This window comes from Ammospiza nelsoni, chromosome 2, assembly GCF_027579445.1.
Source record: "Ammospiza nelsoni isolate bAmmNel1 chromosome 2, bAmmNel1.pri, whole genome shotgun sequence".
Taxonomy (NCBI): Eukaryota; Metazoa; Chordata; class Aves; order Passeriformes; family Passerellidae; genus Ammospiza; species Ammospiza nelsoni.
In genome coordinates, this window is record NC_080634.1 from 38,489,688 (window position 1) to 38,502,417 (window position 12,730).

The 12,730-nt window shown below is 37.1% G+C and overlaps 1 protein-coding gene across 3 annotated transcripts in view; it reads right to left on the reverse strand.

Annotated features, from left to right (window-relative positions):
• The window catches only part of GRM5 (glutamate metabotropic receptor 5), a 240,770-nt gene that overhangs the window by 51,810 nt on the left and 176,230 nt on the right, over nt 1–12,730 (reverse strand). For all 3 annotated transcript variants that reach the window (XM_059493282.1, XM_059493280.1, XM_059493281.1), the window contains one exon: nt 10,610–10,845. In XM_059493282.1, coding sequence (XP_059349265.1) covers nt 10,610–10,845 — 236 coding nt within the window. The remainder of the gene's footprint in view (nt 1–10,609; nt 10,846–12,730) is intronic.

The following is a 12,730-nucleotide window of genomic DNA, read 5'->3' on the forward strand; positions in this document are numbered from 1 at the left end:
GGAGACAGAACAAACAAAAAGCTCTATTAGAACATTTGCTCTGCTTTTATCAACCAAGTGGTGACCCTAGGAGCTAGGGGGTCCCTTGTGTGGGCAGCCCAGAGTAAAAGGAGTGTAAATAACCTGTCCACTCCATGAGAGTATGCCTGCCACAGAGGCATTAGTGAGGGGCAGGGGTGGTGCTCACACCTGCCCATCTGAGCTGCAGAGGCAGCACAGTCTGAGACGTATTTTATGCCATGAGAAGATTGAGGCACAGACAATATTTTTCTTCAAAGAAATGAAGGCTAATCTATGACTCTCAGGGTGGCCTTCATCTAGTTTAACAACATCCATCCAGAAGACAAGAACCCATTCTGATGGGTAGGCACCTTTATTGGAAAAGGGTAAGAATCTCCAGCTGGTGATCAATTCTGCCGTAAAGCAGCTGTGACTGCATACAAGCACACCTTTTCAGTGGTGAACAATGACATCATCCCATAGTTCTAATCACTAAAATCTATTGCAGCACTGGAAACACCAGGAAGGGTAATAAAACACATAGTTAGAACTGAAAAACATTGTGTAGAGGTCAGAAAGTAAATGAAAGAACTGAAAGATTCCTTTTCCCCCTCTGTTTTATGTGGAAGCTGGCACCACCATTTCCAGTCAACCTCAGGAGCAGTGATTATTAACATTTTGGAAGGCTAAACAATACCAACTTGAAGTATGTTAATGAAAAAAATAAACTTGGAAAAACACACAGTGCTGCTCATTTGTTCTGTTCTACCAAGGTATTTCTTTTCCCTAATTAAAAATAATAGGCATAAAAACTGCAACAGTGGAGTACATGTAAAACCCATATTAATTGAAATTAAGTGGAAAATTGGACAAGCATATTACACTGCAATACATAAAACTTGTTTTAACCAATTATTCATCCACAAAATTAGCACCTTACACACCATGCAGTTAATTACAGTAGCCATTAGAATGAATCAAATTTGCATTGGCAATATTATTTATCATAAAACAATATTTCAGCTGCTTTATTGCATATGATTGCTTAAAAATCTAATAACTTGCTTCTTAATTCTTGCTCTCCACTGGGCTTTGTGCTTCAATTTTATGAAATTATTATTCTGATTTTCTTTAAACACTGAACCTCATTCCGTTCACCTGATGATTTATAATGAGGCTGCTTAGCTCTTCCTAGAAGCTGCTGGCAATTGTCAATGGAGTTGTGAGGGGTTTAGCTGCTGTGAGAATTTTAATATACTTCTTGCAGCTGCAGAACACATTCACCTGAGAAGTTTATTGCTTCACTTGGCCATATAGGGACAAATTCCACCTGCCAAGGTCAGTTTATAGTACCACAAGATTCTGTATTTAAGGGAATATCACAAAAACTAAGACAAAATAATTTTTTTCACTTTTTTAGTATATTATAATAAAGCCTTTAAAAATGCCAGCATTAACAAAACCCAATCAAAACCAAATCTAAAAGTTACTTTCCATCCATTTTACAAAGTATTTTGACATGCCAGACTTGAAGCATATAAGTAACCCTTACCCCAGTAACCCTAGCAGTGGTTTTAAGGGAAGGTCAAACACACAAGCTAAAAGGTAGCCTCTTAACAATAAAAACAAAAAAAAAGTAAAAATATTTTAAATCTGTCTCTGCAACAATTATACTTTAGGTAGCCTTAAACACATTGTTCACTCAAGAGTTCTTGCATATTGCTACTGCTGGAGCTCTAGCACATGTTCTTGCCCTTATCACTCATCCATGAGTGCTGTCTTCAGTCAAGAACCTTTCCTGACACAAGGTCATGACAAGGAAAGGTGGCACGGATGAATTTAATGGGAATGACAGTGTTTGGAATATATCAACCTATTTATGAATCTATGCTGAAGTTTTTAAAAGGTCACATAGTTGATAGGACAAAGGGGAATGGCTTTAAATGGAAAGAGGTCAGGTTTAGAGGAAGAAATTGAAGGTCATGGGAGAAAGTTGCCCAGTTTAGCTGTGAATGCTCCATCCTTGGAAGTGTTCAAGCCAGGCTGGATAGGGCTTTGGTCTAGTGGAAAATGTCCCTGCCCATGGCAGGGGAACTAAAACTACTTGATCTTTATGGTCTTTCCTTTCCAGTCCAAGCCGTTATATTCCATGATTCTATTGTATGATTAACTATATGGAGAGGGCCCAGCACTAAACTCCTCATCCAAATTTGTTCTTTTCTGTTGTCAAGTCTCCAAAGCACACAAATATGTAGATGATGAAAAAGAAACATGTTCTTTCACTGAGAAAGTGATTCCAACTAGCAACGGTTCATTTCTTGGATCTATTTAGAAACAATTAGTGTACTTATGGGCAATGATCCAAGAAAGCACTTATGGATGCTGTTAGTCCCTGTGCATGGTGAGCCAGCTCTGGACTGCTTCCCACGCTCCAGAGCTACTCCAGCAGCTCCCAGAACTGGTGGTCCTGGCTACCAGAGACTAATAAAATAGTTCTTCTAGGAATGATCCCCTTCTTTCAAATATCGAAAAACAAAACAAACCAAACCTACATCTTTGAAGCAAATTCTGAAATGTGGCTACTGCTTCTAGTACTGAGCATGAAATAAGCATTCTTTAATAGATTTCATCATTTTACATATTTTTGATGTAAAACTTCATTCCTCTTTTTTTTCCCAGTTTTTTACTCTCAAGAAAGATGAAATACTATTTTTTTTTGCTTGCCAGCTTGTTATACCACAAAGCCTCATCAAGCAAGGATGTTGAAGAATGCAAAATTACTGTGGTTAATATGTTATTTGTGCTTTTTAACTTTTCCAAAGATGACAATACTTTGCATTTTAAAGAATTAATAAAGGGTAAAAGAGTGAAAATAGTTTACATTCCAGGCAATCCCTCAACCCCTTATTTAATTCCCTGAGGAGAAAGAGGAGAAAAAAATATAAGACACAATATGGGAGAATATTTTTTTTCAAAGTGCAGAGCAATTTGCTTGCTTTGCCATGAGTTTAGCACTGAAATGAAGGGAAATTGTTAGTTATTATTACTATTATTATTATTAATAATAATAATAATTTAAAAATTCTCAGTGATCAAAATGTTGTTTATTACAAAGTCATAAGAGGCATTACGGTGAAAACCGCAGGCATATCTTACAGCCTCCAAATATTTCATAACATTTCTCCATGATTATATCACAATTTAGTTTCTACACAATTTCCATAAATATGCCATTAAAATATTAAGTGATTCTTTGTGATAAGTTTTGTTTTGAGGGACAAGAGGCTGACAGAGATGAGTTTTAGTTTTGCTGGCAAATGTGTCCCAATTTCACATTCTGCTCACTGTACTTGAAGTCCATCAACCAATGTGTTTTCCTTTATTTTCTTTCCTTTGCTTTAGTGAATTCCTTAAGAAAAATCAGGACAACAGTAATCTTTCAAAAAAAAACATGGTAGTGTCTGTCTTCTGCAGAATCTAGTGTGTGGCTTCTTATCTCTGTCAGCAGTCCATGTTATGCCTGTTGTGCTCCTTGGGAGCACGCGTAACTTTCCCTGGATCTGTATGCTCTGGATGACATGCCACCAAGTCAGTCATCCCAGAAACTTGCGCTGAAGAAATGTGTTGTGTCTTGTAAAACAGAGGAAAGGTTGTACACAAGAACCATATTGTTCATATCTAGTTAAATTGTCCTTTGTTTAAAGATATAGGAAAATACCTGATTTTGGAACCTTTTTCCAGAGTCTATTATCAGAGCTTTCTAGCAAAGCGATGTGAAATGATAAAATAACTTTCAGTTCTGTATAATTTGTAAGGTTCTGGGTGTATTTTTCTACTAAAAAATCAATTGCAGTAGTTTATTTTTTTTCCTATTTTAATTTATTACAGGCTCTTGGAGTGAAGAAAAGAGGCATTTTTTTGCTCTGTGGGAAATTTCATGCAGTTCAAATATCCTTTTTCCCTGGGAAATGTAATTTTGATGCTGAGGCAAAATACATAGCATAAAAGTGAAACAATGTGAAGGTAAATTAAAAGCTTGAATCAAAGCTTTTCAGTGTTACTGAGATAAGAAAACAAAGAAATGACCCATTTTAATGCTGTTCGGGAACATTTTTGAAATTTGACAAGGAAGTACTTTCCAGTGTAATTCCCTCACCCAATGCTTTTGACCAATTCTAACTCACTCTTCCTAAATGAAAGCCAGTATCAGCGCAGTTACATTTTACATGCTGGGTAGCACCAAAATGTTCAGAATGACTGAGAGACCAAAGTCAATGTATTGAAATCCAGAGGTGACTTTAAAAAGCTTTTTTCAGAGTACTTATCTGACTTTGGTGTTTTACATCTATTTAAACCTGCACAGCAGCTGCTATCTCAGAGCACTCACAAATCTGCTGAGAGCTGGACCTTCAGCCCTGGGTGCCCACAAGACAGTGGCAGTCTGGCTTCTCTTGTCAAGTGCAGTATGATCAGCAAAAAAGAGTATCAGCCACAGGTAGTCCTAGGAGAAGGTAAGTAGATACCTATTTCTCCATATAATTTTCTTAACAGTGCTATTATTTCTCTACACAATTCAGTTTCTTTGGTCACAAATTGCGACAAAGCTCAACTGCTACAGGTACAAAAGTACATTAAATAGTGGCATAAAACTCTCTGTACTTGCAAACATGCCTATATGAATTATTTTAATCTATATAGAAAGTGGAGCTGCTGAGAGAAAAGAATGGCAAATTGAAACATCCAATATAAAATGTATATAATCTGAATAAATGTAGTTATAAATTAATTTTTAAGGCTAGAGAGACATGATCCAGAAAGGCTCAGAAAGGCAGTTGGAAAAGGAATTGCAATATAAGGAGGTCATGTCAAGAGTATCATCACATACATCTAATATATTGAAGGAAGAAATCAGGGAACATAAAGGGAAGGAAAAACAAATGTAGTTTTGTAGTCAGACTTTGGAGGAGCTTGATGAATTCTTTAACAACAATGAGAAGATTCAAGATATTAAAGTGTTCGAGTTATTGTTGTGTTAAATTCAGGATTAATTAATATCAAAAAGGCTTTAAAAATATAAACCAGAGCATATAACAGTTTTTAGTGTCACACTGCTTCTTTCTCTGAATCAAAAAAAAAATAGCAACACGTCTGTGTGGGCTCCTGGCTCAGATTATATCAGGCTGCTAGAAAATTCAGATCTGGACTTATGCCTTACAGTTGATTTGCCTTTGGAAATTTCTGGATCTGACCCAGCATCACTGTAAAAGTAGTAATAACCGTGTTTGAGTTCCAGGTCTGAAATGTGGGGCATAAAAATGAGGGCTGGAACATAATTAGTCTTGCCAGTGCCCAAGCATGAATATCAAACTCAATGACACACAGGATTTATTCAGGAGAATTAAAATGCTTTCCAATTCACTGTTTAAAAAACAGAAATTAATTTTACCTTTGCTCTACTTTTATTTGCTGTCTAAAAATAAAAGTATAGGAATGCTGAGCCTGAGGAATGTGATGTTTAAATGTGACACATTCCTTAAAATATGGAAAATACCTTTCCATTCTGACAGCACTTATGTTTTGTTGGCTGAGTTTTGATTAAACCAATTTTGGCATTAGAGCCTACATTTAATCAATAGATTTGCATGTTGCAGTGCAAAAGACTAGACAGTCATGTTTTATTCCTTCATTCTATCTGGAAACCCAAAAGGGACATTTGTTAAACCAAATTTCTGTTCATCTGAAACCATGGACTTTCTGTGTGTTCCTTTGTACTCATTAAAAATGGCTGTAAGTGAATGAGATTCAGCAAACAGGTAGATATTTTTTGCACTTTCATTTTATGTGCACATTTGTACCTGTAGCAGAAAAACTTTTCTCATATTTATCCCAAATTTCCCTAATCTCCCTTTCTGCAAATAAACTCATTTCTTCTTAATCCTCTTCTAAATTGCTTGGAGATACATTGGTCATCCTTCTTTTATAAGAAATTTTACACCCTCGGAAAAAACACTTTTATCTCAGAGAAGACACATGGTTAATTCATGAATGGATTTTGGGATTTTTACACCTTTCTATGATGCACTCAGAAAGCTCTGCAAATCACTGCCAATCTCCTTTTCCTGGGAGCTGTAACCAGGACACCTGTACATAACTGTGTGTTCTTCTTCCCTATAAACCCTGTCTCTGCGTCCTTGCTCCCAGCCATGGCAGACATAAGCTGCTTTCCTCACTTTCAGTGCCCTCTATGTCTTGTTTGTGGCTGACCTTTTTCTGTGATGACCCAGCCTCCATAGTTTCCCTTTGTTTTCAACTTCACTGCTTTGAACAGAAGTATTTAATGTCAGGATCCTGCTGTAAGTACCTGCATGAGTGACCTATCACCTTCCTCCAGATTCTTTTCTCACTGTTCATTTACATGAAACTGCTATTTTTTTCTTAAGTCTGTAGTCTCTGCCAATCAAAGTAAGATAATTCAACAGCATCAGCCTCTATTTATTTACTCTTTATCGTCTATGACTTAGATCACAGATACTTGGGATGTGTATTCTGGTATTGCTCTGTGTTTGAGTATCACCATAAATTATGCTGTTCCATCCATGCCTCCGGCTTTTGCACAGCATGGGAAAAATAATATCACTTAACAGTGCAGGCAAAATAAATAATTTAAAAGATTGGTAAATGTAATAAATATGCTTCTGCTCCTGTGTCTTTGAGGACTTGCCTTTTTCCAGTACTGTCTATTGAGCCAGAGTTTCACCACATAATTATGTTGGGTTTTGCTTCTGCTTGGTGTTAAGATGCATTTTTTAAAACACCCTCACCGGGATGAAAAGGTACTAGGAATTCTGTCTAAAAGAAAGCAATCGCATAAACGTCTCATCTTCAAAGGTCTAAAGGCAATCAATACCAAGCGATTAGATTAGCCTTTTGAGACCTGAACCTGGCCACTGAGTGGAGTGAGTTACTCATCTGGATCACAACTATTTATTAACTTCTTTGAATTATGGTCTTAGATATTAAAAAAATCTCTGACTGGTGCCAGAGGTGAAACCAACCCCAAATCTTGTAAAATCCCTAGTGTTTGGAGGCCATTAAATGTCTCCTTTTACACATGCATTTTAAATTCTTTGTTCTGCCTCTTGTTCTTCAGAGTGGCTTGTAGCAACTTTGCTGTGTAATTGAACTGATTACACTGAAAATCAAGTCAGATAAGTCTGTGAACTTCTCACTTTCTGTAACGCTCCAGCTGGGCAGAAAATCAATGTTCTTAGCAGCAACAGCAGTGACACACATTTGGATTAGGCAAGTATGTTCTAATCTGCAAATGAAAAATGAGCTGGATCCTGACATTTTCATCTCGGTATGAACTAAGTCTACGTGTAGGAATGGAAACTTTTTAGTCCTTAATAGAAATGAATGGAAAAAAATCCTTTATTGTTTTTTGGATTCTCTTTGTTTGGATGATTTCATAATTTGATTATGCATATCATACGGAATAATGTATTAATTAATAACAATACCTTCCTTGAAAATGTCTATGAATGGTTTATGCTAAAAAGTGAGAAAAATACAAGTAACTGGAGATGGTTACAATTGTTCATGGCTTCATGTATTTTCTGTCACAGGGTTAAATGTAGCCTAATATTCTACTAGACAGGATTCATCAAAGCAAATGAAGAGATTTTAACAGCTAAATTCATAGCTGGTACATAGGTGAAGTGAGTTATTACTTAGATTTCAGCCATATCTTCCAGTGTTTATTTTCTTATTGAATAAACTTGACTATACTGTTAAACATTCTTTATGTTTTTGTGCCAACACAACTGGATTACAGAAAGCAATTAGCTTTGTTTCCCACTAATATAATGGTTACTACCTTTTATATAGACATATTCATTTAATAATGACTTTGTCTATTAACATCAGCTCTAAGCTTATCTTTTTATCTTTATTCCAAGAAGTAAAGAATTGCTTGACTTTTGATGTTGAAAATAGGTTTTAATTTCTCTCCAGCATTTCTCAATGAACTTAATCTCATTATTTGTAATCGTAAGAAACACCTGTAGCTTAATTTTTTAGTGTGTTTGGGTTTTTCAATATTTTTTTTAAATGCAGCTTCTGGAGAATACCATATATTTAATTAAATAAAATAAAGGACATATTCCTGTTTTCTTACCTGGTGAAGTCAGAACCAAAACTAATTCCTCATCATGTAGAAACTCTTAGGACAGTGAAATAAATGTGAAACATTTATGACCACTGAGGGCAAGTATCATCTTTATAATTATGAAGTCTGGTCTGAGGGAATTTAGGACTCACAACTTTGACTGTTCAAAATAAATAAATAGTAATATAGGAATTGAAAAGACATAATTTTCAAATTTGTATGGGTGATAGGAAATGAAGTAGAAACAACAACTACCATGCCAATTTCAAATATTCATGGTAATTTTGACCTTAAAGTCGCAGCATCAAATGTGTCACTCTTGCAATTCTCAGTGAATACATTTATGTCTTTCTTTCTGGTTAATCCACAGGAAATTCTGCAACTACAATTAACGTTTTTGCCCTACAGCAACAAGAGAGAATTAAAGCTTTTATAATCTGGTTTTAATTATTTTACTGTATGCATCATGGTCCAGCCCATGCCATGTTTTATTAAAATAAAACTGAAGAAAAGGAAATTAGAGCTATCTATTTGGAAACAAACCTTCTTTTCTATTAATGATTTGCAAATCAGAAGATTTGGATTTTTGCATCTTTTTTTTGTGTCTATGACATTCCTAGGTTTTAGGAGCCTATTTGAGCTGCGGTTCTTTGTGGGAAAGCTTCCAGCCATGAGTGCTATTCACACCAAACAATTCATGCTTAATGATTGTCTTTTATCCAGGACTGGTGAATTCATGTATAAAATAATATCTCCCTGCACCCCCATGATAATTTTTCTGTGGTGGTGAATTTTATTTTAGGTGCTATAAAAGACTCTTTAGGCACTTACATTTCATAGTTCCCAATTTTTCACATAAAACATAAATTAGATCCTCACATTGTTGGTAAAAGGTTAAAAAAGTTTAAATAGAAGTCAAAAAAAGTCAAATTGAAATGTTTTTTTACATGGCACACTGATGGAAACCAGGTATTTATTACCCTGCATCCAGCTATGCCCGCTGCATTGACATCTCAGGAAACAGGTCTATATTATCATGGGGAAATCAATGAAGTTTGCTGCTCAATATGCAGTAGCTGTCAATAGTGCAAATAAAAACTGTCTCAACCTGTGTTGGAAGGGTAACAGAATAAAAATAATGAGGAAAGGTGAGTAGAGTGCATAAGGTGTACACTGAGATTTTGGGATTCCTACATTCAATTTACATCTCTCTCACAAACTTCCTCTGAGACCTTGTCCAAATCAAAAGAAAGACTTTAAGATCATTAAGTAGGATTTGGGTAGGAGTTTGTGTTGTGTAAATTCAAGACTCTGATCCTTTAAGATATTTCTTTGTCTCATGGGTGTGTGGAAGATATTCACATTTTTACAAGGGAAGAACCCTTGGGGTTTAGAGCAGTGGTTGGGCTAATGCCCAGCACAGCACCACATTATCCCCAACACTGCCACAATACCAGAATACTAACACAATAGTATTAGTGACTTCTCAAGTGTCAAAAAGAGTTAAAAAATTTGCCTAGAAAGTTACAGATAAGGAGAAGGGGCTTGTGAAACAGTCCTCCTGGCCTCAAAGGAAGGACTCTGAGCCCAAACAAAGGATCATTTCCAGGTAGTCTGGAGTCTTCTTGCTGAGGCACTGAGTTGGTTCCTGCCATGTCTCTTGCCATTTGACTGGTGCCACAGGTCCCCATACTCCCCATGCTCTTTGGAATGCAAGACATGAGTGCCAGTTCACAGCCTAGACAACATTAGTACTGCTTGGCATCTCATGAAATAAAGAGCAATTAACAGAAGTAATAAAAAAAAAAGCACAAAAAAACCCTACAAAATCCCAGAAAAATGTACCACATCTCTCTATAGTGCAGAAATGACAATATGAGGGAGTTTTTGCTAAAATTAGTAAATTGAATGAAAATAATCAGTTCAAAATGGTATATCCTGAAATGACCCATGGCTGAAAGAAAACCTAATGACACTTTTAAAATCACCTATTTTCTGAAGTTCATAAATAGTCATCACTGCCATAAGGGCTTCAGACAACTTTTAGTATGTTAGCTCTCTCATTGCTTTTGTGAGCCAAAGCAATATGATCAGCTTCTTTTTCTGAAAAGTACATTTTGTACCTTTTGCACCTCTGTACATTTGCACCTCTGAAAAGGTGCTGCTTTGTTGCAGCATTTTTGAAAGTGTTTAAGTGCCTATGGAGGTGGAGTAGCATCAAGTTTTTCAAATAAAGAGACCAGTTAGGTACTGAAGCTCTATCTGTTTCTTTAGAAATCAGAATATTTAAAATTGTGCTTTGTGTAACATTGAAAACCACAAGCATTGCAATTACAGCTTCTTTTCCTTCCAATCCAACTCACTGTTTCACCAGACCATGCTGCATCAGACCAGACCTTCACTCACATTGTTTCACTCAGCAGAATTAGTAAATTCACTTACTTGTGCAGGTCTTGTTGTATTTAGGGTTCTCTTGGGGAAACCCTTCCAACCGGCACTGGAACCTGTGCTGCCAAAACTCCTGAAACCACGGGTTCCGATGGTTGGTTTCTGGCCGGAGCTGTAGGTAGTAATCATCAAACCATTTCACGTCTGGGGACTGCAGCTTGATCGTTATCCCACCGACAGCTTCGTTCTGGTACCCTTCTGTCACGTCGTACCTGTCTGCCCAGCCGTCACTGCAGGGGTGAAGGAGAGGGACACCACTTTGGCCATCCAAAGGAATAAGGAAAGAGCTTCCTTAGCATTGAAAATCAGAGCCTAAGAGCACCCACACTAGCAGTTGTGGTTCTGAGTGGAGTCTTGTAAAGCACCTGTAATTCTTCCAGAGAAGGAATTCAGTGTTTTACTTACATTTGTTTGACATCAGCACCTTCTACTTAAATTATCTATTCCAAATCCTCCAGGTAGGGTAATTGAAGCAATGTTAAAAGTCACAGATCCTGGAATTTGCTGTGTACAAATGTATCTCTGCATCAATTAACCTCACTGAGGGGAGAAAACCTTGGATTCAGCATTTCCCTGACATTGGGTTGATACTACTCTTACCTGGGAGGATGTGACTTTGAGGACAGGACCTCTCACTGTGCAAAGGGCAGGACTGTACTGCAGACCATGCCCCTACTTCTCGATGGAGCACAGCACAAGGAGCCAGAAGCAAGCCTTGAATGGGCTGGCACTGCTCCAGCAGAAACACCAGCACAGAGACAACATGCATTGCATCTGAAACAATTAATTCTCTCTGCAGACATGGCTAATGAAGCTGGGCAGAGCATTATGCAGATCCAGGTGTTGCTCCTATTTCTGTGTTGCTTGTGGCTGGAGCTTTATGGAGTTGTGTGATACTGTACTGCACACAGAATTTTAATCCCCTTCTGTTAACCTTTCATCTTGCAACACGCAAACCATAAGGAGACAGAAGCAACTGAGAACCCCACTCAAAAAAAATGTCACAAACATTCAGGGTAATTGCCATCTCCCCATTTCACAATGGATTCTTCTGGAAGTACTGCCATTTATGAAGTTTCACTCAACCCTAAAAATGTACATTTCTCATTAGAACAATTTCGGATTTCTTCTCTTTTATCATGAACACGATATTTCAGTTTTTCAAAGCTCAGAGACTTGGAGAAGAATCTAAGATTAGCATTTGTCCCTCCTCTAAGAAGTCACTGATGTTCACTATAGAGAGTACCTTTAAATCCTAAAAGTTATGTAATTGAAGGATGAAAAATAAGCTCAACTTGTCTTATTTTAAATCTTCATGATTTGTTTAAAGCTAGCCCTTCTGTAAGTTAGTCATACTTTAAGTGATGTAGGTGACCTTTATGTGTGTGGATCTGTTCTCTTTTGATCATTCGCTGCCTGTCTTAAACTTTTCTTCTGTACTGCAGAGCAGGCAGGAATCGTGCTGCAGACACCTGGTCCCCAGTGCATTCCTTAAGCTGTGCATTCAGCTGTCCACACAGAGCAAACACATCCTCAGACAGTGACTCCTGCACAAGACACTCTGTCAGCAGAGCCTGGACCCTTGACTAGGTCTTCCTAGCACAGCTGCAATGTCAGCAAGTAGCAGCTTCACCAGGGGGAAAAAATACCCAGTGTCTGGAATCAAAATGAAAGAACCATTAAACATGCTTCGGATTTCAAATGCACTGATTTACTCAGCACAGAAGAGTAAAATATACATTCACAAAAGGAGAAAGATGAGCATTGCTGTTTAACTTGAGTATTACACTTGGAAAATTTACCTTCCAGCTTAGGGATTAACACAGGTGTTAATGTTCCCAACTGCACTCAAGAGACTCAGTAAGACAAACAGCCCCCACTCCCACCAGGAATGTTTACTGGACAGAGTTAAAACCCACTAGGGGTTGTTTTGTGATAAAAGCCACAGAAAGTGTTTTAAATTTATGACTGATTTAACCTTTCCTTTAAAAGATTCATCTTGTTCTTTGGCAAGTTTTTAAAGCAGTTTTATCCACCCTCATGAAACCTGATAAGTTTTTAATGCAGGAGGTAATAGGCTTTGTAGTAGGGATTTTTTTTCTTAAACTGGTTAGA